The sequence below is a fragment of the Podarcis melisellensis genome (genome assembly GCF_964234715.1).
Source record: "Podarcis melisellensis genome assembly, chromosome: Z".
NCBI lineage: Eukaryota > Metazoa > Chordata > Lepidosauria > Squamata > Lacertidae > Podarcis > Podarcis melisellensis.
This window is the reverse complement of record NC_138547.1, coordinates 24,154,700-24,182,264: the sequence shown is the minus strand read 5'-3', so window position 1 is coordinate 24,182,264 and position 27,565 is coordinate 24,154,700. Positions and strand designations below refer to the sequence as shown.

Genomic DNA, 27,565 nt, shown 5'->3' with positions numbered 1-27,565 from the left:
TCCCGGGGCGATTTTAAAATGCTGGCGGGCGGCAGCGCTGCCGCCTGCCAGCATTTTAAAAAACCCCGGGACAGCGGAGAAGTCCTCTGCTGTCCCGGGGTTTTTTAAAATGCTGGGGGTGGGAAGAAAAGCCCTTGTCCCCCTCCCCAGCCTTCAGAAGAGGTCGGGGGACAGACTGTCCCCGGACCTGGTCTGAAGGCGGTTTCCATAGGAACGCATTGATTGATTTTCAATGCATTCCTATGGGAAACCGTGCTTCGCAAGACGAAAAACTCGCAAGACGAAAAACTCGCGGAACGAATTAATTTCGTCTTGCGAGGCACCACTGTAGTTGAGAAGGCAATGAAGAAGAGAGTATTTTTATAGCAGCAGCAGCAAGAACAACAACAACAACAACAGGGGAAGAGCAGGAAGGCTTGCAAAACCTGCCCCTCACTATCTGCCTGCCTATTCCCAAATACCTCCTCCTTTTCCCCCTAGGCTGTTCACTGCCCTGGGCAGTTCCACAGTTACTGCCTTTCTTTGTAGTCCCTTTCTTTCTCCTCTGCCTCCAGTGCCACTGAGGTGCTGTTTGTGTTGTGCTGTCATGCTGCAGCTGGTGTGGCCACCCATTGGCAGCCACAGTAACTGTAGCATGACAACTATTTTTTCCTTACAAAAATATTATATAGTAAGATAGCCCTTTTGCCTTAATGTATTTATTTATTCCCTCAAAGTTGAGATAAATCTTTATCGTATTCCTGCACAAATATGCCTTGGATTATTTCCAGTCTTGAATTGTGCTTCCTCTCTGATGCCTCATGGGGATTGGGGAGGGGGAGGTGAATGATGCTAGATTACAGAGTAAAATATCATTTCCGACTTCAAGAGGCAGAACAGCAACAACATAAGTTTGAAACCAAATAATTTTGTTGGATTTTTATACATTTTTGCTGCTTTCAATCTCTCTCTGCCCCCCCCCCCGGTTTACTTCCCTCCCCTCTTCAAAGCACATTTCAAGACTTACTTCCAAAGATAAAATACCCGAGCCATAATTTTTGCTGGAGACATTTAAGTAGACAAAAACCACCAGAGAGAAATATATTCCCTAGCAGTATATGGACAGTCTTACCAGCTATTCCATGGAAAGCTCTGCGGTGCATTGAATCTGTCAAGTGTGGCACTACTCCTGGCAGTACAGCATTCCCCAAAGACCATGAGGGAAGCTGGAGAATTTCTATGGAGCACTTTGGTCCACTTTTTAAAAGGGGGGGGCTTTTAAAAATGTCAGTGACACATGAAGAATGAGTTCAGGGCATGTGGAAATAGAAACTCTTGTGGCACGCACTGTGTCTTTCACGCACAAAAATAACCCTCGGGTTTATTGACGGAAAGCCAAGGACTTGTCATTGCTTTGAGCCAGGGAGTAAGATGCAACCCACTTTTTAAATGTATTTTGCTGTGGTCTGTACTGGTAAAACAAAGCAGTTCGTTAATATACAGTGGTGCCTCGCAAGACGAAAAGAAACCGTTCCGTGATTCTCTTCGTCTAGCAGTTTTTTCGTCTTGCGAAGCAAGCCCATTGACAGCTTAGCGGATTAGCGGAGCACCACTGTATCCTTCAAAAGCTCACAGAAGAAAATAAGCGAATTACATTTGTAAGACTCCCATCCCCACATTAAACATTATCCTACTATAAGTGCATACCCTCCAACATTTCTCTGATGAAAATAGGGACATCCCATTCCATAATGATAATTTCACTATTTATACCCCACACATCTTATTGGGTGCCTCAGCGACTGGGCAGCTTCCAACAAATATAAAAACATCATAAGATATTAAACATTAAAAAAAACACTTCCCTATACAGGATTGCCTTCAGACAGCTCGGGAGTCAGATAACTCCATTCCCTCCCACATTTCTCCAATGAAAATAGGGACATCCTAAGAAAAAGTTGGACATTCTGGGATCAAATCACAAACTGGGACTGCTTCTCCAAATCAGGGGTGTCCCTGGAAAATAGGGACACTTAGAGGGTCTGTAAGTGCTGCGCTGCTAAATTCCATCTGAAATATTCCACTGAACCCTTCACCCTTATGAAAAAAGCTGTTATTTTTCCACATCTTTCATGGGGGTGAAGGAATTTCAGTGCATTTTGCAGGTAGGTCAAGGCTAAGAACATTCAGAAATAAGAAGCGACAAAGAGAATAGAAGAAAAATGAGACAGACAGATAGAAAAGAACTTATTTTTAAGGTCTTAATCAGATTCAGAGAATAAATTTAAAACCGTCAAATATGGAGAGGGGATGATAGTCTGATTTGTCACTAGAGAAATCTCATTGGCCCAGAATTCTGAAATCCCAGGGCAGTCTGACCATAGGTACCCATAGCTCTTTTCTGTTTGTCTGTTTTTCTCCTTTCTCATCTCTTCCATCACTGCTGAAGTTTAGATGATAAAGAAACAGCATGGGCACAGGGAATCTGTGTTTCCAACTTACAAAACTTTTTAAAACTCGATGTGCATAATTGCTGGTGCTTTAATTCAACAAAAACAACGGTGGTAATAATAATAATAATAATAATAATAATAATAATAATAATAATAATAATAATTACTACCTAAGTAGATGTTTGTGCTGAGGTTGGAGCAGAAGAATTCTGACATGCTGCCATTTTGTACCAAGACAACCAGGCAACCACCAGCCTAGCCATAGACTGGTTTGGGTCTTGCAATTGGAAAAAATGAAAGTGTTTGCTGTTTTGGTTGAAAATGTGCTATAATAACATAAATTGCCTTGTAATAATAGGTTGTCGTGCTGTACAGATCAAAATGAACTTCACCAGCTACAGGCTGTGATCTACATGGTGGTACCTTTGTGCCCGTGTGTCTAAGTGTTTTCGTTCATTTACTATGACTATTTGTATCCTCCCTGTGGATCTAAAGTGCCAGAAGACTGGTAACAGCATAAAAACTAGTAAACCATTAGAAGCACAAGACTCAAAACATTCAGTTAAGTAGCAGCATCAACAACAACAGCAGCAGAAAGAAAACCCAAAAGCCTTTCCTCTAAATATTTCTTTGTAGCAAGGTCAGTCCCTCATTCCTGTCCCTGGTGAATCCCTGCCCCAATGAGTCTTGCCAGGGATGCTGCATATGATAATGCAGGAGTCACCAATCTTTTGGAGCCAGTGGGCACACTGCAATTTTGAGGAAGTGTTATGGGCACCACTCACAAAATGGCTGCTGTGGGGTGTGGCATAGCACAAAATGGCTGCTTTGGGAAGGGGCATAATAGAAAAGGGCAGAAACAGAGCAGAAAAATAGAAAGTGCTATAAAATGTTTTGAGTCTACCCCCTCTCTATTAAGTACCATGATATACAATGGGAGGAAAGACACCAACATCAAGCACCACTATGCTCACTCACAGAAATAATCTTTTGTACCTCACCTCTCCTCAGAATGGAAGGAAGGGTGAGTGTCCAATCCTGGCATCCAATGAAATGGGGGCATATTTAAGGGGATGTGTTCTAGGGCTATGCCATACCTTCCAACATTTCTCCAATGAAAAGAGGGACATCTGATTCCATAACGATGATTCTACTATTAATACTCCTTTACTATTTATATCTTTCTGGGTTTCCCATCTACTCCAAGTGGCTTCCACCATATATGTAAAAACATTAAAAAATTAAACATTTAAAAAACCCTTCCCTATACAGGATTGCCTTCAGATGGCTCGGGAATTGGATAACTCCATACCCTCCAAATTTTTCCCAATGAAAATAAGAGACATCCTACCATACCATCCAACATTTCTTCAATGAAAATAGGGATGTCCTAAGGAAAACAGGGACATTACAGGATCAAATCAAAAACTGGGATGGCTTCTCAAATCAGGGACATCCCTGGAAAATAGGGACACTTGAAGGGTCTGCTATGCACTCTGCACTTTGTTTTCCAGCACAGCCCCTGCAGGGGAATGCAGTGTGACTGCTTCCCACTGACATCTCCCTGCCCACTGAGGTCCCAAACCCTAATAGCCCTAGATTACTCCCAAGCAGCCTGGGGCAATCTGGGGCTGTTTCCACCCAACTCAGACAAAGTTTGGACACCCAGACTCTCCTTTGGACACACACCCATCTTCTGGGCATGCAAGAAGCATTATGAGAGTTCAAAAACACATTCTAGCCTGGCGAAAGAACTTTCAAGGAAGGTACAAAGCAGGACTGATGATGGGTGTGGCCTGAGGAGAGCCATATAGAAAGTCCTAAGGGGCTGTGTTTGGCCCCCAGGCTTGAAGTTCTGCTATCCTGGTCTACAACACCCATAGCTGGACACCATACTATAGATACAGATTGACTGATACCTAATGGGGAGGAACCAGCAGAACATGATCCACGCACTATGCTTTGGTTAGCACAGTTTAAGACTGCATTATTGTTGGACAATTGTGTTTTGCAGGGACAAAGGTAAAAAAAGAGTTGAGGCACAAGCTCTCAGGTGACATAGATCACAACTTCAACAAGACCTTCAACAAGTGATAAGCTAATCACTATTTTCACCAGGCAACCATTCCTATTAAGAGACAAGTGTCTCTGGACAAGCTCCATCCTCAACTCTCGATTAGAATCAATAAAGTCCCTGTCCCTGTCCCATCATAATCACGACACATTTCACGTCCAAATCAACTTCCCCAAACCATTTAACTCTAAGGGGATGAATTAGTTTTGCCCCTCAAAGCTGTCCCTGTTCCCTCATTCCAAGGCTGTTCCCTTGGGAAACTGATCTGAGGACAGTGGTGAACAAATCTTTCAGATCAGTTTCTCATGTTTCCAATCAAGTTCAGTTTGCTCCATATCCACATACATTTGTGGATCTTTCCTTTTAAAAAAAAGTTTGTGTGAAAATTCATATGCGTTTCTGTACACATGCCTCATAATATAAGCAGTTTTGTACACTGTTTTGCCTAGGCTTGCATTTCTGTAAGAAACTCCCCCCCCCCGAAAAGTAGATTTTTGTATGCTGTTTTCACTAATATAAATATGTTCTCATGTGCTTTTCACTAATAAGCACATTTTTATATGGCTTCTTGGGCTGCAGAAATTGGAGAAGTGTAAATTTCAAAGGAGAGATGCATTTAGGTTCATGTATTGGTTTGGGAAATGCAGATTTGGTGAACTTGCATAAAACACAAGCAGAATTAATTCCTGCCCCATCTATAGGTATGTCTTCATCCATGCTACATGTGATGCCTAAGGAGCGCATTCAGCCATTTCAGCTGCTCCCTCTTTTCACTGTCCCGTCCCTTCCTTGTCATCTCCTTTGCTCTTTCTGTGGGTGATGAGTACGGGGACGGTGGTGGTTCTGACAGCTAGCCCAGGCAACCGGAATAAGGATCTCCAGTCCTGGGGCAAGGATGTCCAGACCCAGTGACTTCTTAGTATCACTGGCAATGTGGAGATCAGTGGAGGATCCAGCTGCCCTTGCTCTTCATCAGGCCTTAGATATGAGGTCTGGGTAGGGCTGAGCCCTGACTGACAACTTCACTATTACCTCTGCTCCCATATTCATGCTGAGATGCCAGGAGCTGTCCCTTGACCTACTGGCTGCCACCCCTTGACCCCGCTTCCTTGGGCTTCACTAAGTCCCACCCCATGAGATCCTGAACCTTGAATCACTACACTTTATCTTTCAGACTCCACTGAAGTCCCAGAGAAACTCTTCAGCATATATTTAACCTGATCTTAAATACCTGGTCTACAGTTCAGAAGCACTTCAGAATAATTACTCTTTGTTTTCACAGTTGCACAGACATGAATAAACTGTAAGTGTGACCAGGAAGCGCCATCTGGCCATGTTCTGTACGTGCATTTGAATGTTCTCACACATTCTTAGAGCTGACTGAAGTTCAAAACAATTGATGCTAATTGGATACTAATCGTAGATCTGGAGCTACAGAGAGATCTTGCACCTCCAAGGGAATTGTTCCCACATTGGTGACAACAGTCTCTATCTGCTCACAGGCAAGGAAGGAATTCTAGAGGGTTACAGCTGAAATATCTTGAATCATTCAGAGGGCACGTTGCATTCTCTGAGAAGCTCTGAGCCCCAACCACTTTCTTGTACCAGAGACAGCAATTCTCCTGCTTATTTACACCTCCATTAGAATGCAAGAGCCCTGTTGGCTCAAACCAGAGCAACAATCTAGTCCAGCACACTGTGTCTCACAGCAGCCAGTCAGATGTACCCAGGGAGTCTTCAAGTGGGGCACTACAACACCAACCTTCACACAGTGCCTAATGCTTTTTAAAAGCCATCTAAGCTAGTGGCTGGCACCAATTATTGAGATAATAAATTATATAAATTAACCATGGTTGTAAACATATATGCATTTACTTGGGATTAATTCCCATTTAATTTAACAGGGCTTGCTTCTAAGTAGACCCTATAGGATTGCACTATTAAGCATATTCATTTTATTTGTTATTATGAGGAGTAGCAGGTGGTGAGGTGGCATGGGTGGGGGCATGGCTGCTCTGCTGGCTTCCCAGCACAGTGAGCACTGGTACTTACTGAGAGGGAGGAGTGAGACTCAGTTAGTGTGGTGTAGTGCATGGCAGCAGAAGCATCACAGTGGCTCCTTCACAAAGCACTGCACCATGCCAAGCTCACCTTGCCCCACCTGAACCACCTCACCAGCCACTACTGATTATGAGTAAACTGATGGGATAGCAGTTTTTCCTGTGCTCCATGCACTGTGCAGGAGAGAGAGAGAGAGAGGGAGAGAGAGAGGGAGAGAGAGAGGGAGAGAGAGAGAGAGATGTGCATTCAATACTCTTTAACAGCTGGGGAAGACACAAACAGAAGGTCTGCACCAAACAAACATTTTATAATCAGAAATGAAAGAGCACTCAGACTCCTAATACATGCCTCTTCCTTGAAGCTCCTATCTGAGCCCGTGAGGGTTATCTCTAGCTACAGTGTATTTGAAGCCATTCAGTATCTTGATATGGACTGCAGCAGTTTACCTGCAGTTCAAATCCCACTTCAGTTGTAGACAACTCATGGCTGCACTAGCATTCTTTGAGGGCAGCCATGACCGTTAAAATGGTCCATAAGAGTGGATGTGACTGTTGTCAAAGCACATCAGCTATGGAACACACTTTGTCTGATGCCATGATCAATTACTACTAGGCTTCAGGTCAAAAAGAATTATGTTTCTCCGGGCTTTTAATGGCTTTTAATTGGTGTGCAGTGGTTTTAATTAAATGGCTCTTGAGGATTCTGTGGAAATGCCATGGTTGTATTTGTTGTCATTTGGTTTTAATATTATTTGTAAACAACCTTGGGAATTTTATATCAAAAGGTGGTGATAACGGGTAGATTAAAGATCATCAGGTCCCCAAAGGGATTCTTTAAAAAAAAGTTTTTATTATACAATTTCAACATAACAAATTGTCAAACCATATCATCACGGTTTGAGAGAGAGAGCGATCTACCTGCGACGATGGTCCTGGTGATATTTTTCCATATTTATTCCTTATTTAATTTTTCTTAAGTTATTCCATTTTGTTAATTTTACCCCTTTTCCCCCTTCCTTCCCCTTCAGGAGCTTTGCCCCATGGAGCCTTTGGCCCCTGGCGAGCTCTGGTCTCGGAGCTTTTCGCTGCCCAGTTGGCCGCTTAAAGGTAAAGGGACCCCTGACCATTAGGTCCAGTCGTGACTGACTCTGGGGTTGCGGCGCTCATCTCGCTTTACTGAATGTGTGAGCCGGCATACAGCTTCCGGGTCATGTGGCCAGCATGACTAAGCCACTTCTGGCGAACCAGAGCAGCGCACGGAAACTCCGTTTACCTTCCCGCCGAGCGGTACCTATTTATCTACTAGCACTTTGACGTGCTTTCGAACTGCTAGGTTGGCAGGAGCAGGGACCCAGCAACGGGAGCTCACCCTGTCGCGGGGATTTGAATCACCAACTTTCTGATCGGCAAGTCCTAGGCTCAGTGGTTTAACACATAGCGCCACCCGTGTCCCTTAGGCAGCTCTTATTCCTTGTAGATCTTACCGACTAGTTTTGTTTTAATTTGCCCAAGAGAACATCGACCTTATAATAAACATTATATAAACATTATAATCCTTTGGGTTGCTGGTGGGGGAAATTTAGGGGCCAGGAAGTCCGTCCCCCCATTCTTGCCCAGTAGCCATATTTAGCCTAGTGTGGCAGGAGTGCCATTTTGTTTTGGCGCGAGCGCCATTTTATCAATTGAGTTTGTTAATAGTGTTTGTTATTATTTTGCATGAAGTGAGATTCAGGATGCCTGTAAGAGGAATCCTAGTCCTGCTCTCCCTTCGAAGAGGGCAATTAGAGGCCCTTCTCAGTCTCTTCACTCAGTGCCGACCCCAGCGGTTCCTCAGCAAATGCTGGATCGCTTGGGTGCTATTATGGCCAATATTGGCTCAGATCCTGTGGTCCTGATTAGGTTTAATTCAGAGCTTGAGTCTTTGGCTCAGCAGTTTGGGGGGCAGGCTGATCCCCAGCCTTCCTCTCCCTTTACTGTGTATGAGGCCCATGGTCCCTCTGATGTGAGTGAGGGGAGTGAGGCTTTGGATCCTCCTGGGGCTTTGTTTCCCCAATTTCTGTCTTCCAGGATCCCGGTCCTGGCCAGTCCTGGGGGTTGTCCCAGGCATATGGGTGTCTCGGAGCAGCAGGCCTTTCAGTCTGGACTGCATTGTCCACTGGGCCAGCAGGAGGGCGGCGGAGTCTGGATTTGGACGCAGGCTTGGGCTCCCCGACCACATATGTGTATCCTGGATATCGAGATGAGGAATGCGTTGGGAGGAGCTTCTCCCAACAGTGCGGGTGAAGGTGTCTGGGGAAGGCGTGCCTGCGGCGATGGTGGTACAGCTGGGCGAGAACGATTTGCCGGACGTTCCCAGCTTGAGCCTGCGGACCTGCATGCAGGAGGACTTGGAAGAGTTAAAGGCAGCTCTTCCTGGACTCAAAATTTTTGGTCCAACTACTGCAGTGACGTGAGTGGCAAGGAAGCCCAGCTGCCACCAAGAGGGCCAGGAGGCGCGTCCAGAGCACAGTGGCCAAGAAGGTTCTGGCCTTGGGCGGGATGGTGATCCGTCACCCGAGCATTACCTTCTGATATGCATCCCTTTACAGATGGGGTTCATCTGTCTGTGATTGGGAATGATTTATGGCTGACTGCCATGTCAGCGGGGTTAAGGGATTGGTTACAGGCGTGATTGGTTGGTGGCAAGCGCAGGTGCTGGTGTGGCAGATAGGCTCTGGTTCAGGTGATAGGGATGGGAGAACGCTCTTGCCATCCCTATGCGAAGGGTATTCCGTTAAAGGAATCCAGGGACTCAGCTGGTTTGGCCAACCCCTGAGAGGGGGTTGTGCCCGTGCCTGAGTCCAGGGGGACATTTGGGTAGCGGAGTTAGCCTGTTCCCAGCTTTCCACTTATCCAGGTGTTCACCCTTTGCTGACCTATGCTGGAACCCTGGGTCAGCGCTACCTGCATGGCAGGGAGCTAGTTGAACCAGAGCCTATGCCTATTGATTCACTTTCTGTAATCAATAAAGTTGTGGCCTAAATTCTGCCAAAAACCAAAATTTGAGGCAAGTGTGAATTTATGTAGGGGTGGAGGTTTCTGGGTCTGAACATGCACCTCCCAATTCATTTGGGGGCAGAGATTGCTTTGAGACAGCATCCTCAGAGAGGCTTGCCTGTCACCTCTATGGCCTTTTCAGCCTCAGGTGAATATATTTTTATTCACCTAGGTCAGGGGTCAGCAAACTTTTTCAGGAGGGGGCCGGTCCACTGTCCCTCAGACCTTGTGGGGGGGTCCGGACTATATTTTGAAGAAGAAGAAAAATGAACGAATTCATATGACCCAGAAATAACCCAGAGATGCATTTTACATAAAAGCACACATTCTACTCATGTAAGAACACGCTGATTCCCGGACAGTCCACAGGCCAGATTTAGAAGGCGATTGGGCTGGATGCGGCACCCAGGTCTTGCCTGCTTATGACCTAGGTCATGTACATTGTTTTAGGCTATATCTGTTGCAATTTTGGAGTGGGGTGGGGGACAGATTCTGTCTTTTATTGTTACATGTTAGTTTGAATTTTTTATTATTATATTGCTTTGTATAGAGAGCCAGTGTGGGTAGTGGTTGGAGTGTCAGACTAGGACACGAGAGAGACTAGAGTTTAAATTCCCACTAGGCAATCAAGATAATTGTGTGACCATGGGCTCATCATTGCCCCTCAGACCAACCTACCTTACAGGGCTGTTGTGAGGAATCAATGAGGAGGGGGAGGACCATGTACACCACCTTGCACTCCTTGGGGAAACGAGTGGGAATATAAATGAAATAAATAAATATAGATAAATGAGGGCTGAATGAAATTCTGCTCAAGATGTGGGAATATATTGATAAGTGTTTCTTGCCTCTATCTCGTGCCTGCGAGTCTGTGACAAAGGAGGGAGTATTACTCCCCTCTACAGAGAACTAGTTGTGGAACCTAGTAAAGGTAAAGGGACCCCTGACCATTAAGTCCAGCTGTGGACAACCCTGGGGTTGCGGTGCTCATCTTGCTTTATTGGCCGAGGGAGCCAGCGTACAGCTTCCAGGTCATGTGGCCAGCATGACTATGCCGCTTCTGGCAAATCAGAGCAGCGCATGGAAACGTTGTTTACCTTCCCGCCAGAGCGGTACCTATTTATCTACTTGCACTTTGAGGTGCTTTTGAACTGCTAGGTTGGCAGGAACAGGGACCAAGCAACAGGAGCTCACCCCATTGCAGGGATTCAAACCGCCAACCTTCTGATTGGCAAGTCCTAGGCTCTGTGGTTTAACCCACAGCGCCACCCGTGCCCCAAGTTGTGGAATCTACACACATATAAAAACCATTCTGAAAATGCTTTAATTTTTTTTTTTAAAAAAACACATTGAATTTACCATAGGGCTCACCATTGCTATCTACAGTGGTGCCTCGCAAGACGAAATTAATTCGTTCCGCAAGTCTTTTCGTCTTGCGAGTTTTTCGTCTTGCGAAGCACGGTTTCCCATAGGAATGCATTGAAAATCAATCAATGCGTTCCTATGGAAACCGCCTTCAGACCAGGTCCGGGGACAGTCTGTCCCCCGACCTCTTCTGAAGGCCGGCGGGGGGGCGAAAGTCTTTGCTTCCCCCCCCCGCCTTCCCGGGACAGCATCCGCTGTCCCGGGGCGATCTTAAAATGCTGGCAGGCGGCATTTCTTCTTGCGAAGCAAGCCCATAGGGAAAATCGTCTAGCGAAGCGACGCAAAAACTGAAAAACCCTTTCGTCTTGCGGGTTTTTCGTCTTGCGAGGCATTCGTCTTGCGGGGCACCACTGTAATGCCACATTGTATATTGCACTTAAAACACACTCAAAATGTTTTATTTCCAGCTGTATAGCTGAGTCTACTGTTTCAGTGCTGCCAGCTAACCAAATGATGCCCAAGGAAAACCAACCCTGACTAGTGGAACTGCCACCAACCCTGTAAAGTTCCCCAAATCTGTCCCTCAAACTTGAATTTGGGGGGACACAGATCTGTTTCTGGACACCCCCTTCTGGACACAGAAGAACAGATCTGAGGCTCACCCAGACAAGAGTCAATGATCCACTTCTTGTCCTCTGAGCCCCAAACCCACAGGTTTCTCAGTAGGTGCCAGATATGGAGACAAAGCTTACCCTAAGAAGCCACACCAATATACGATGACAAATCCTTTATTAAGAGACTACAAAGTGAAAGCAAAGGACACTTTAAGGAATTCTGTTTGGGGGGGGAATAACAAAAGTAGCTTGCCTCACTATCATACGAACCATTTGAGTCACAGACCCACCAAGCATACATTATTGTTGCAACATGATACTTTATCCAGATGGGGCACCCCAGAACCAAGTGAGAAGCCAGTTTTTTAATGCCAAAAGGCATGGATAGAAAGTAGATTTTTCCTTAAATCACTCAGGGCCTTATTCCCCCAGCATTCGAGGGTGTAAGCTTCAGCTGTTGAGTTGATTTTTATAGTCACTATGACCTTCAGCAATCTCACAGCAGATTTCCACACAGGTGGTAAATTCAGAGGTGTGGCAGGGAAGGTAGATGGAGACAGTTGGAGTCGGTTGGAGGCGGGCTCCATTTCCCCTCCGTGCATAGACTAATTAACTATGACTTTTCCCTCAGGAAGACCACACTAAGAATCCCAAGTTAACCATTACAATAAACCAAAGAAATTGTAAATTTCGAAATCATAAATTTCTTTACATTTGTTATAGGTAATATCTATTGATGGTAGACCACCACTCTCTTCATTTACTGATTGTATGTAAGCTGCCCTGGGATCCCTTTTCTTTTAAAAGAACATGTCACACCCCGCCTGGAAATACACACTGGCTCAGCCTTCCCCAGTCTGGTGCCCTCCAGATGTTACTGGACCACAACTCATATAACTACTTAACCTTGGCCATGCAGGCTGCAGGTGCTGATGGGAGTTGGAGTCTAGCAAGATCTTTTCAGGGTGGAGGTATTGGTTTGGGGAAGGCTCTTCTAGCCCATGACATATGCATAGAGTTTTGGACCATCCCCAAGTAGGAAAACAGCCCTTACCTCTTTCTGATGGTACTTTATTGCTACCTTTAGCTTTGCCAAGTCATGACATTTCTGCGGGTCTAATTCTTCGCTTTGGTCATCCCTGTGGTTCAAGATGATTTCCAGCTCCCTGGAGCTCCGTGCCTGGTCCAGAAGGTCTTTAGCAAACCTCTTGCACTGCTGTGAAAGCTCCTCATACTCGGCCTTGAACTCATTCTCCACTTTGCTGAGCTCCTTCAGCTCCCAACCCAGCCGGAAGGCCGTCAGGATCGGGTCCTCACTAGATAAGGCAATCAACGAAGGGCTGGCCAAAGCTTTGTAAATATTCAGCCTTGACCTGGAATGCCTCAGGCTGTCTACTTCAGAACTGGAGACACATTCCACACAATTGCATCTGATCTGGTGCGGGCGCGGGATCGTGACCCGTCTTTGGACTAGCAGCTTGATGATTTCATAGTTGTTGGTGTGAGCTGCCAGCATTATGGGGGTTATATCAGGGGTGAACTCCGAAAACTGAGTGTCCATCATTAATGTGGGGACCTGCACAAAATGAATAAATGAGTTAAGATCTTTCTTCCAGAAACCATATAAATCATGGCAGATCAGGAGCATACATAATAAAGGACATCAAAAAGATATAAAGGACATATAGTATTGTGCTGGGTTTTGTGATTTTATGTCTCAGTATTTTCCTGTGCGACACCCAGAGAGCAATAGCTATCAGGCATCTAATAAGTTTAGAATAACTAATTCATTCATTCATTAATTGCATAGTCTGTCCCCAGGAACCAAAATCAAAACAACTAAAAAGAAACAGACTCTAGGTTCAGCCTCATTTTGAAATAGGATAAACAAAACTGGCTACAAAATTAGCAATTCCCCACCAGAATTATCTCCAACGGAGAGAACAGAACTGAATGCAAGATCAACACCTTACTTTCTATTCTGATGAGGTGGAGAATATTCTCAGAAAATGAAAAATATGCTATGATAGCATATTTGTCCACCTCAACAGAATAGAAAATAATGTGTTAATCTTCAGCTCCATTAAGCAAGGACTAGTTTTACAAACCAGCATTCAGGTTGCATGTACCACTAAGTATTTTCAAAACCACAATCACATGTACTATCCTAAGAATGCCTGTAGAACTCCTTTTAATGAAAAATTACACCAAGAGTTTATCCCCTCAAACCATTGACCTTTGCCTTATTGCAGACCACTATCCTGACTGCATCAAGCATGAAAACCCATGTGGGCCAGAGGCAGACATTGCTTCCCATGGTGTCCAAATGGCTCCCCACGCCTAGGATCCCATGATCAGACGGCAAAAGTGTATGTGCAGGAGAGTGTGTTTTGTGGTCTTTTTTCAGAACATTTGGGGGCACATAGAAACTGGATGTGGCATAGATCCTTTCTTTCTTTTTTAAAAAAGCATTATTTATTTAGCTCAGTTGCTGCAACACCAGTTGGCTGGCATTCACATACATACCTACGTACTATGCCTTCCTTGGAACATGCTATATCAGGATAATAGCATTGTTTTCAGAGGCATTGCTGTGGGGAGAGATGGTGGCCATGCTTTCCTACTGGAGCCAACATCTTATTTTCCCTTAACAATACTGCTGGCAATAACTAAGAATGGTGCTTGTAGGTGCCTAGTCTTTCACTCTACAAATCATCTGTCCAGTGGTCTGCATTCTGTGCCATGTCAGGTGCCTGCACTTCAATTTGAGGGTCTCTCCTCTTTCAAGTCAAAGCTATACCATCCCCATCGCCCCCGAGTCAGATTGAGATCGCCAAAGTCACAGGCTTGCTCTTTTTCAGCACTTTTCTGTCTTGATACAGCCCTGAACTTTCCTATATATTATAGCTGTTTAGGTCCTATGGGCTTTGCAATAAGTGAGGTTGTTGCAAATATTGCCTGCAGAACACTGTCAAGCTCTGAGTTCTGTTTTTTGTTTAACCCAAGCAGCAAAAGGTTGTTTGTTTGTTTGTTTAAAAAAACTGTTAAAAGCTGTATTTGAGGCTGTTGGGGCTTTTAAAAATTATTATATCCTACATTCCTCTTCTTTAACTCCAGAGCTCTTAACAACATTATAGGCAGTGTTCCAGATAGCCTGACATTGTAAGGTCTGTGATTGGACACTATCCAAAGGCTGGTGTGAAGCTGCAATTTATTTATTTTTAAAATACATACAAGAATACACAGAACTTAGCCACCTCTTAATTATTTTGAGGTAAGAAAAAGGAAAGTCCTCCCTCTATCATAAAGGATAGTGAGGGAAAGTAGATTCCTTTTACTTCCACTACAAAAAGCTCCTGGACCTATTGGTCTAACATTTTGCAGGCTAAGTCCATTCCAGAGAGGCTCCTGTGCCTTTAAATTCTATCCACTCTGGCCAAAAAAGGGAAGCGGTAACTTGAGAAAGAGAAGTCTTTAGGAGCTAGCTATTTCTGCATTCCTAGTAATGCTATGAGTTTAAAACAGATACTGAAAGAATGGGACTAATGTGCCAAGTACACTGCAGACTAACAGGCCATTCACACAGGCCAAGGAAGTACAAAATCTCCAGACTGAAGTCTTCCCATAAGACTCATCTTTCAGTCACCGCTCACTTCTGCCAGTACTGTATCGATAATGTTATACCAACTTTATATGCCTCCAGAGAGGTTGGACTGAGTTCCCAACACCTTCCAACAACAGCCTGGGCCTCTAGCCATCTCAACACCAAGCCACCTGAAGACCTGAAGGGATTACTGTAGAATATTCACTCAACACTTCAGTCAATACTAAGTTGATTTGACAGAAGCAGAAGCAATGTCTGAAGTAGCTGATGAAATTAAGAGACATTTCATTACCAGGCAGCTCAAAGTTCAGAGACAGTATGATGTAGAACAGAGAAGATATGGAGTTTGGAGTTCAAAATGCCAGTCCTGGCAGGTGCTCATGAGGTGGTGCTTTATCTTATACTGGAGTCCAGTTTATACATCCATTTTTGCCATAGGATGCATTATTAATGTTGTTGTTGTTGTTGTTGTTGTATTGGTACAATGGGATTATTATCCCTGTAATACTGTGGAGAAGAGGTATTCTAAATACTCCAGAGAGAATCATACTGAAATTCAATGCACTTTGAAAAGCACCTGTAATTCTATAGTCTGTTGCTAGGGAGCATATTGTGCACATTTTGCCATTCATCTTTTTGTCCAAAATGTCACAGAGTTGGAGAGGATCTTGTAGGCCATCCAGTCCAACCCTCTTCCCAAGGCATGTAATCTTAAACTAGAGCATCCCTCTATAAAGACCTCCAGGGGGAGAGAGTCCATTAACCTTCTAGGTTTGAGCTATGAAACCTGTTGGTGTACCAGGTGTTGTTGGACTCCACCTCCTATCAGTCCCAGCCATCATAGTGAACAGTCAGGAATGGTGGGAGTTCTAGCCCAGCAACATATTTAGGACCACATGTTCCCTAGCCCTGCTTTGTTTGGACAGGTCTTAGCATCAATAAGTTTTTCCCAGTGTTCAACTCAAAGCCTATCCTTTTGTACGTTAAGCCCATTTGATCCAGCCCTGCTCTCCAGGTCAGCAAAGAACAAGGACACATTCACACTCTACATTTAGATCACTCTTATGCCACTCTTATCTACTGCAACAATCACAGCTTCCCCAAATAATCTTGGGACTTTGATAGGGGTGCTGGGAATTGTATCCCTGTGTTGGGTCTCCTAACTACTGTCAGCATCCTAAACAAACTACAGTTCCTGGAATTATTTGAGGAAAGCCATTACTGTTAAAATGGTATAAGAGTGCTTTAAATGAATGGTGTAGATGTGACCCAAGCCTCTCCCATCCTGCAGTTCCCAACAACTGGTATTCAGAATCATACTGCCTCCAACATTGGAGGTGGAACATATTCATCAGGGCTAGCAACCTTCTCCTCCTCCATTAATTTGTTTAATGCTCCTTTAAAGCCCTCCAAGTTGGGAGAGAGTTCCAGAGTTTAACTGTGCTCAGCATGAAGAAATATTTTCTTTTGTCTGTCCTGAACCACCCAACATTCAGCTTCACTGGATGTCCGCATGTTCTAGTGTTAAAAATATCTCTGGGATTTATCAGACTGGAAGCTTCACAGCGCATGGGGAAATGGCCAATCAAAAAGTCTACGCAGCCCTTTTACACTCTTATTGTTCTCTTGGTGTTAAGTTCAAGCTGTTATTTAGAAGGAATTGTTGCCTGAACACCTCTACTTTAAAAGGTAGGGGGAGGGACGCTTGAAAGAGAACGAGATGTAAATAGTCTAAAAGCTGCCGGCACCACAGTACTGTGCTATTAAGCTATCAATGTACCTTGCAGCTAAGGCTGAGGCTTTAATGCATCCCCTGTTGCGGCCTTATTATCGACATCTGGTGCTCAGAATGCTGAAACGTAAGCGCACAGCAACCTTTCCAAGCAATTCCATTTTGTAACCTGGCAAGTTCAGTTTTCTGCCAGCATCGACAAATATCCACAGAGCTCAGCACATCACCTGACCTCTCCAACCAAACAGCCGCATCTCCTTGAAGTGTGACTAATTGCAGGTGAATGCTGCACACATTTGCCTTGTGACTGTCAAAAGTACTTCATGGGAAGCATTGTCAAAAAGATCTCAGTGGCAGCAGAGTGCTATTTTATCAGTAAAAATATATAAATCGCTGAGACTTGGGATGTGCAAGACCTGTTCCTTTATTTCATTGGTTTCCCCTCCCGTTTCCCCACAGCCTTGACTTGCTGCTGAAACTCAAGGTTCCTCGGATATATTATTGATTTCCAAGGAGTGGAAATTGGATGCACAATAAAGTACAGATTGCATCTAGTTACTCCACTGCTCTTAATGGGATGCTTGTTTGGATTCACATTTTGATCCACATTCAGGTGCATATTTGAATGTTCAGGTGTTGCTGTTCTACTCCCATTACATTCATTTGGATGCACCTCCCAGTGTACATTCTATGGAGAGTCTTCTGCAGAACATCCCACTTCAGGATCTGAATCACTGAGAAGAGAAGTGCCTGTGTTTCCTCACCCATTTTAGCTGTACACCTAAAAATACAACATATAAGAACCTAAGTAGAACCCTGCTGGGTCTGAACAATGGCCCGTCATAGTAGAACATCCTGCTTTCACAGTGGCCAACCAGATCCCCAAGAGAAGCCCATAGGCAGAGCCTGAGCACAACAGCACCGTCCCTACCTGCAATCCCCAGCAACTGGCATCCAGAGGCATCTTGCCACCCAACAGTGGAGGTGGAACATAGCCATTGGGACTAGTAGGCATTGATAGACTTACCCTCAATGAATTTGTCTAATCGCCTCCAAATCAATTATACAAATGAGCATTAGGAGTCCCTTTGGGGACCTGATGATCTTTAATCTACCCGTTATCACCACCTTTTGGTATAAAATTCCCAAGGTTGCTTATAAATACCGTAATATTAAAACCAAATGACAACAAATAAAACCATGGCATTCCCACAGAATCCCCAAGAGCTATTTATCTTGCCATTCCCCATAAGCACCTGGATGGGGTCTCTGCATCCAGACTGGTAGCCACAGACAGAACCATCACCCTCTCTGAATTCGTCTCATTCTGTTTTAAAGCCATCTACTTCTGCTTCATTGACTATGCAAAAGCCTTTGACTGTGTCAACCACAGCAAACTATGGCAAGTTCTTAAAGAAATGGGAGTGCCTGATCACCTCATCTGTCTCCTGAGAAATCTCTATGTGGGACAAGAAGCTACAGTTAGAACTGGATATGGAACAACTGATTGGTTCAAAATTGGGAAAGGAGTATGGCAAGGATGTATATTGTCTCCCTGCTTATTTAACTTATATGCAGAATTCATCATGCGAAAGGCTGGGCTGGATGAATCCCAAGCCGGAATTAAGATCACTGGAAGAAATATCAACAACCTCAGATATGCAGATGACACAACATTGATGGCAGAAAGTGAGGAGGAATTAAAGAACCTTTTAATGAGAGTGAAAGAGGAGAGCGCAAAATATGGTCTGAAGCTCAACATCAAAAAAACGAAGATCATGGCCACTGGGCCCATCACCTCCTGGCAAATAGAAGGGGAAGAAATGGAGGCAGTGAGAGATTTTACTTTCTTGGGTTCCATGATCACTGCAGATGGTGACAGCAGTCATGAAATTAAAAGACGCCTGCTCCTTGGGACAAAGGCGATGGCAAACCTAGACAGCATCTTAAAAAGCAGAGACATCACCTTGCCAACAAAGGTCCGTATAGTAAAAGCCATGGTTTTCTCAGTAGTGATGTATGGAAGTGAGAGCTGGACCATAAAGAAGGCATATTTCCGAAGAACTGATGCTTTTGAATTATGGTGCTGGAGGAGACTTTTGAGAGTCCCATGGACTGCAAGAAAATCAAACGTATCCATTCTTAAGGAAATCAGCCCTGAGTGCTCACTGGAAGGACAAATCGTGAAGCTGAGACTCCAATACTTTGGCCACCTCACGAGAAGAGAAGACTCCCTGGAAAAGACCCTGATGTTGGGAAAGATGGAGGGCACAAGAAGAAGGGGACGACAGAGGACGAGATGGTTGGACAGTGTTCTCAAAGCTACAAACATGAGTCTGACCAAACTGCAGGAGGCAGTGGAAGACAGGAGTGCCTGGTGTGCTCTGGTCCATGGGGTCACAAAGAGTTGGACACGACTAAACGATTAAACAACAACAAAGATGGTGGCCCTTACCACACATTGTGGAAATGAATCCTCTAGCTTAACCATGTGCTGCAAGAAGAAGTGATTCTTTTTGTCTGTACTGAATCTTACTCTGACATTCAAAGACCTACTCTATTTTTCGCTCTATAGGATGCACTTTTTCCCCTCCAAAAATGAAGGGGAAATGTGTGTGTGTCCTATGGAGCGAATGCAGGCTTTCGCTGAAGCCTGGAGAGTGAGAGGGGTCAGTGTGCACCGACCCCTCTCACTCTCCAGGCTTCAGGTAGCTATCCGCAAGCCTTGGGAGCCCAGCAGAAGTTCCTGCAGGGCTCTCAAGGCTTGCGGATACCAGCCTGCATCCCGAAGCCCAGGGAGCGCTGCACAGCACACCTCAGGCTTCGGGCAGATATCCGCAAGCCCTGGGAGCCCGGCGGGAACTCCCGCGGGGCTCCAAAGGCTTGCGGATAGCAGTAACCTGCGCAGCGCACCCGGGCTTCAGGCAGATATCTGCAAGCCTTTGGAGCCCCGCGGGAGTTCCCGCTGGGCTCAGAAGGCTTGCGGATAGCAGCAAGCTCCAGGAGCTTCCCCCGACCCCAGCCCCGTGGCTAAAAAGGAACCAAGACAGCGAGCGGGATCCATCCCGCTTGCTGTCTTGGCTTCTCCCAAAGCCACGCACAGGAGAGGTTGTGCCTGGCTAAAGAGGAAGCCAAGACAGTCAGCGGGATGGATTCTTTGCTCTTTGGGGCTGGGGGGGGGAATAATTTTTTTTCTTTATTTCCCCCCCCCAAAAAAAACCCACTAGGTGCGCCCTATGGTCCAGTGCGCCATATAGAGTGAAAAATACAGTAAATGGTTTGCTTCACCGATATTTGCAAGGACATATTCTGCATAGTAACCTGATCATGTTCGAGGATTAGTGGATGAAACCTTCATGATGGTCCCTCCACATATTGAGGTATACGGCGTGGGGAACCGGAAACGTTGTTTTTCAGTGGTGGCTCTTTATATGTGGAACTTCCTCCCTTCTGTGGTATACCTGACCCCAGTGCTCTATGGCTTTAGGCAGTTAGTTGAGGCACCCCTTTTTCAGGAGGTGCTTGGGGGAAGAGAAAGTTGATTGCTGCCAGTATTAGTAACTGTCATTCAGTGATCTGCCAGCACATGCTGTATTGGGTTGTGCAATTTTTATGAATTTTTACTTATCTGACTTGTTGTAAACTGCCCCGGGGCTTGTGCAGACTGTACATAAATAATCTAAATAAATAAAAATAAACATATCTCCCAACATTCAGCTTCACTGAATGAGAGAGTGAGAAAAAAACCCACCGTATCTCTATCCACTTTCCCCACACTGTGCTATATTCAATTTCCCTCATTACTTGCCTCATGAAAGAGTCAGGATTAGCTGGATTACCCCATAGGGTACACTCCAGGGTTGTTTTCACATGATGTGTAGAACACTGTAAAAAAAGAAAGGTCCAGGAAAAGTGTTCTGACACAGAGCTTGTTTGTGACCTCTTTGGAGCTGATGGGGTGGAGGGAGGGCCCACTGAGAACTTCTGAAGCATAGTGGCTTAGGGTATGAATTGAAGGTCAAGAAGCTCATAAGTCAAATCTTGCCTTGTTCACAAGCCTTTGAAAAGTTCTCAAACAGTCTGCCCATCTACAGCCTACTTTATATGGTTATTGTAAGCATATAGGGGAAAATGTAAAAACAAAAACAAAAATCTGACATATTTGTCCTTCTAGTTCCAGCTCACTGAAACAGCCATCTGTAAATGTGTTTGGGTAAGCTTTCCCTCTCTTCAGACCTTCTGGCAGTGCATGGACAGCAGAGGATTCAACAACAGGGGTGGCAAGATTAGCACACAGCCCAGCTCTCTTTCCACTAGGGATGGCTAGTGCCCATTAAGACTGGTGGGACAGAAGGAAGGGAGGCCAACAATAGATAGAGACAGAGCCATTGGCAGGCAGATCCACCCACTGACCAGTTGTAAATTAGAAGACAGGCAGGTGTAGGCTGGCTGGCTGAGAGCAGACAGAGGTTGGTGGGCTGTGCCCCACTCATTGTAGCAGACCTATCTCAATTGCTTTTCATGTGATGTCAGTCCTACAGAGTGTAGATCATAATGAATCAGGATTCCATATTATTTTCTTTCCTGTTGTGCCCTGTTTTTTTCACCCTCTAATTCTGAGTGAGAGTAATTAGGCTTGCAGTAGATCACATACAATAAGCCATGCTATTATGTCTATTCATCCTTTGTCATATCTCCTGTTCCCTCCTGCTTAACTAATAGACTGACCTTGTCTGTCTATGCATGGGGGCAGGGGAAGATAGGTAGCGATAGAGACTTCTCAGCAGAGGGGTCATTTTCAGATTTTGAGGAGAGGGGGAAATACAGTAGTGGTAGAAGTGTGTAATTCAGCAGAGTCCACAGGCCAAGACTAGTTATATTCCGGACCAGGTTGTGATACATTGGTGCAAGCCTGATAAAGATGATCATTTGCAGCATGATCCTATACATATCTAGCAACATAGATATGTATGAGTCAGACCTTTGGTCCATCTACACTGACTGACAGTTGCTGTTTGGAGTTTCAGGCAGGAGTCCCTCCCAGCCTTACCTAGAGATGACAGAGGTGGAACCTGGGACACTTTGCATGCAAGGCAGAAGTAAGCTCACTGAGTTCAGTAGTGCATGATCCCTAGTAGGTGGGTATACGATTGTAGCCTTAGACTGCAGTTCTATACACACAATGCTGAAATAACTCCTATTGAACTTAATGGGCTTCTTTTTGAGCAAATGCTTATAAGATTGCATAATGAATTGTTTATAACAGCAGTTATTCCGTGTCAGATGCACCCCCATTGTATATGATCTGACACATTTGGTGGCTAGAGGGGGAAGAGGTGCACTCTAAATGGAACCCCTACTTGGTCAGAAAAGACATGGCACTCCTTTAAAAAGGTAAAGGGACCCCTGACCATTAGGTCCAGTCGCGGACGACTCTGGGGTTGCGGCGCTCATCTCGCTCTATAGGCCGAGGGAGCCAGCGTTTGTCTGCAGACAGCTTCCGGGTCATGTGGCCAGCATGACTAAGCCACTTCTGGTGAACCAGAGCAGCACACGGAAATGCCGTTTATCTTCCTGCCGGAGCGGTACCTATTTTTCTACTTGCACTTGACGTGCTTTCGAACTGCTAGGTTGGCAGAAGCTGGGACCGAACAACAGGAGTTCACCCCGTGGGTGGCGCTATGGTCTAAACCACAGAGACTAGGGCTTGCCAATCAGAAGGTCTGCGGTTTGAATCCCTGCGACGAGGTGAGCTCCTGTTGTTCGGTCCCAGCTTCTGCCAACCTAGCAGTTTGAAGGCACTCCTTTACTACAACATTAATCTTGGACTTCAGTGGAATCCATTTCCCTTTTGCAGCTTCCTTCCCTGTTATTTAAGGCGATTGTACGGCTGCATCTTTGTCATCTTTTCTTTTGTCTTCCCCTAGTGCTGTAAATTAGAGACTTACAGGGTAAGCATATAGGTGAAGACAAGTCAGGGTGAGTAAATAGGCAAGGTAGGAAAGGTCAGATCCAGCAGCTAAAGCCTAGCCAAGTCAGGCAAAGCCAAGTTAAAGCAGGCAAAGTTGGGCAAAGGCAAGGGAAGTCTTGACAATAGCTTTCCTAAAAAAAGGCAAACAGAAACAGAATGCTGTTGTTGTTGTTTAGTCGTTTAGTTGTGTCCGACTCTTCGTGACCCCCTGGACCAGAGCACGCCAGGCACTCCTGGCTTCCACTGCCTCCCACAGTTTGGTCAGACTCATGTTTGTAGCTTCAAGAACACTATCCAATCATCTTGTCCTCTGTCGTCCTCTTCTCCTTGTGCCCTCCATCTTTCCCAGCATCAGGGTCTTTTCCAGGGAGTCTTCCCTTCTCATGAGGTGGCCAAAGTATTGGAGCCTCAGCTTCACGATCTGTCCTTCCAGTGAGCACTCAGGGCTAATTTCCTTAAGAATGGATATGTTTGGGACTCTCAAGAGTCTCCTTCAGCATCATAATTCAAAAGCATCAATTCTTCGGCGATCAGCCTTCTTTATGTTTCAGCTCTCACTTCCATACATCACTACTGGGAAAACCATGGCTTTTACTATACGGACCTTTGTTGGCAAGGTGATGTCTCAACTTTTTAAGATGCTGTCTAGGTTTGCCATTGCCTTTCTCCCAAGGAGCGGGCGTCTTTTAATTTTGTGACTGCTGTCACCATCTGCAGTGATGCTCCAAATGAGCCCTGTTGGCTTCAATTCTCTCCTCCTATGGTAGTTATCAGAAGATGTTGTCTCAGCATGGAGCTAAACCCAGCTAAAGTTTTATAAGGGATGACAAGGTCTGTAATTTAGTTCACTCTGCCTTCCTGGAGGAGCAGGTGGAGTTGTTAAAAGCACTTTGCCAGCTTTTGCAGTCACTGTCCTACAAGGTTGGCAAGATGGACGTACTGCACAGGGCACATCTCCTACATCTAGGCAGTAGGACAGTAAATAAGATACTGACTTCAAAAAGGTAGCCTGAGTCTTGCCCTCATCAGAGCCATCCACCGCACACAGTAAAATCCTAGGGTTGGGGCCATGACAATAAAGTAAGGACAGCATATAAGTCAAAAATTATAATACTTCTGGCATTTTTGAGGGCTTTATATCGTGCCTTGACAGTTTGCAAACACAATTTTCAGTTAATGACTCCCCTGGTTGCAAAGCCATCATTACGAAGAAAAAGCCTTTGCTGATAACACAACATCTGACAAAGCATGGTTTGTAAATTGCTAATTCTCGGTTCTTAACAGAGCATAGATCCATGCCGCTCTGACAGGTTTAGCTTGTGTTTAGGGCAGCTCCTTTTCCTTTTTAGTTTTTTTCTTTTCTTTTTCATTTTCTTTTTACAGAGACAGAAGAATACATTATTTTACTCCAAGAACTGCACAGTTCTCCCAAGGTTATTTTCAATGAATGACCTGAATAAGATTTCCTTTTCTTTTCTTTTTGCCAGTTCTCCTGACATGAGCTGTTGAGCAGGAACCTTCAGAAAATGACACAGTCAGATCTCATGTTAAAAAAAGAGGACAAACCTTTTTTTTAAAAGAAATGTTAGCAGCTCTGCATTCAATTATTATTTTTTTGCCATCTGTACACAAAGTGGTTTATTATTATCACACTCATCTTTATTCTCTGAAAGTAGTTTGACACATCACACGACTGAGTCCAGAGGGGTTCAAAATGATATCATAGCAAGCTAAGGGTGTGATCACACCATCATTTCGTGTTAGACACCAAGCAGGCTTCAGACTCATGTTTGTGCCGTTTTGTGCCGAGTAACAGCCTAATGACTGAAACCTAAAGATACCTTACCTGAGTACAGATTTACTCCCTTTAAAGGTTTGCATTTGAGAATGGGCCTTAAAGGAGCCTCGAGATCTCACACACCCACTCTTATTCAGGCATGGTGATTCTGTTCCTACTTTGCTTCTGTGAGACAATTCATGGTTTACTGTTTCAACCATACTAGCAAACTATGTTTTGTGCTTGCTATGTCAAGCAGGATTGGATACCAGAATCAAACACTGGTGACCACTCCTGACTTGCAGGATAAAACAAAATGGTATGCTATGGTTTGCCTCAAAACAAGGAAATCACCTCATTTATTTAAATTTTGTATATTTATTTAAACAATTTTCATACCATTCAACAACAGCAGTCTCTAAGAGCCTATATTCTAAGGGGGTATATGTATGAGCCCAAGTTTCATTGAAAGTCCATATATGGAGTGCCTAACCATGGCTTGGCATTACATTTGAAACAAGTCCATGAGTCTAATGGGATTCTTTATGCCCTTTCGTAAGCAAGGTTGCTCCATTCATTACACCATCAAGGAACAGCAAGTGCCATCTGTACTCATTTGGATTACTATTTTGAGAACTGGATCTTGTTGCTTAATCTATCAGTATATACAGAGTCTTAAAATTCAAGAAAGGTTTATATTGGGTGGTTAACTGTAGCTTTATGAAACAATGTACTAATCTGTGGCATCTAAATGAGTCATGTTGTTAAAGTCTGGTTCCCTCTTTCTCTTCAGTCCAGATCAGACATAGCAATCTCAGTACAACGAACCATGGTTTATTGGACTAAAAGTGAACATCGTGATCATACACTCCCCTCTGCGCCTCCTTCTCTTTTCTCACATTTTGTAATGAAAGACTTAAGGGTTACTTAAACCAGTTCCCCATTACATCTGACAAGAAACAAGGGTGCTCATTTATTCTACTTTCCAGTGGTCAGTCCTATACTGAAGGCATCCTCAACGGCTACCTAATCCAAATCTAGGATAACATCTACACCACACATTTAAACCATATTGAACTGAAAGCCTATGGCTCACCCCAAAGAATCCTGGAAGTTGCAGTTTACCTCTGACAGAGCTATAATTCTCACAACCCTTAACAAGCTGTAGTTCTTAGGATTCTTTGGGGGAACCCCTTGTGATTTCATTGTAAAGCATGGCCTAGTTTAAAGATTCAGAAGCCCTAAGAAGGGAGGGTAGAAATAGAATTGAAGTTTAAAAGTAGTTGGCACCTGGGCAGCAGATTGAGAAGTCTGGCTACTGTCTTCCTCACTACAGTGAAATGTATTGAATTTATTTTTAACTGACAATATTTTTTTTCTAAATTTGTATTCATTCACCTGCATGTACATAGCTACATCTTATGCAAATCTGTGGCCTTTTTCGCCCTCTTTTTACTAGTGTATCTACACTCTTTTGGGGGCAATATGTAAGCGATTAGCTTACTATAAACCAGGATACAAAATCAGAATCAAATCTGAAGCAGGACTTTTTCGCCCTTGCAGGGTTTTTTTCCCCAAAGGAGGAGGATACAAAAAAACCTAAAAGACAAAACAAACCATTTGTGAGCTCAGCCCCAGGTGGAACACAAAGAAAAGGGCCTCTCAGCTAGATTTTATACAGCAGACAAAGGGCTTGGAGCCAAGACACTCATACAAATAGGTGTGTTGAGAATAAAAATTGACTGGCTCTATGTGAAGTGGTAGCTTCACTGCTTGCAGCTCAACCTACAATAGTTGCATTTTTAAAGCATTGTTTAAAGTGGGTTAAAATAAATCCTTAAAGAATACACTATTTTTGTCCCAGACTTCGACAATGGTGCAAGAATGATGAGGAAAGTAAGTTGGGAAAGAGACCAGACATTGTCTATTCATATTAACTAGTTTGCTTACGCTTTACTTTCGCTGCTTATACAAGTGTTTAAGAGAAGAAGTATACTTTTGGAAAGATGTAGCAGGTGAACCCAGGGCATCAGACAATGGCATCGGAACTCACCCGGACATGCTTTGTTCATTTGTGCATTTAAGAAATGTACTGGCACTACATGATCAAAAGATGTCATATCTATTTATTGTTCAGACTGTGATCACAGTTTCTCTACTACTTGAGTTGCAAATATGCACGCAAGGGTCTAAATTCTCATTATCTCCACTTCAGCAGTGATTTTGGAGTTGCTCTGGGTTGCTTCTTGAATATGCTAGCATACTGCATTGCAACTGTCAGAAAGGCAATCAAATTGTAGGAAAAAATAGAAGAGGGACTGGAGATAACCTAAAACTGAGTTAGCTGACATGGTGACCTCAAGTTGTAGCTGGACTACAATTCTCATCATCCCTGATCACTGACCTTGCCTGCTAAGGGTGATGGGGATTGTAGTCCAAGACATCTGGAGGGCACCACATTGGCTATTCCTGATATGTTTAAATAAGGGTTCTGAGATGTGACATTGAGGCATCTAATCATAAGCCTGCATTTTTATCAAAGCTTATATATTTCAATCAAGGCTTGTATTTTAAAATGAGCTTAAAAAAAAAGGATTTTCAAATGTTTCATGCCAGGCAGAAAGAACCTTGGCAATTCCTCCAAGACAAGGGGCCCCCCTGATTTATAGCAGGAAAAACAATTCTCAAAGTCGTAAAAGAGGAATACAGGCTAAGAGCAAGGACACTGATCCTGCATGTTACAGAAGATAAAAAAGGCTGAGAAAACACAATTAGGAATGGGCAAATAGTAAAATGATACCATGGGCCTCTCATTAGAGCAGTGAAAAAGGCAACTGGCTGGAAGAATGAGAGCATTTTTGGGAAATCTTTTAAAGCTGTTTCTTTCTTAAACTGAGAGA

The 27,565-nt window shown here is 44.2% G+C and overlaps 1 protein-coding gene across 6 annotated transcripts in view; it reads right to left on the bottom strand.

Annotated features, from left to right (window-relative positions):
- The window catches only part of TRPC5 (transient receptor potential cation channel subfamily C member 5), a 175,064-nt gene that overhangs the window by 74,161 nt on the left and 73,338 nt on the right, over positions 1 to 27,565 (bottom strand). For all 6 annotated transcript variants that reach the window (XM_081897335.1, XM_081897336.1, XM_081897334.1 and 3 more), the window contains one exon: positions 12,636 to 13,157. In XM_081897335.1, the coding sequence (XP_081753461.1) occupies positions 12,636 to 13,157 (522 nt within the window). The remainder of the gene's footprint in view (positions 1 to 12,635; positions 13,158 to 27,565) is intronic.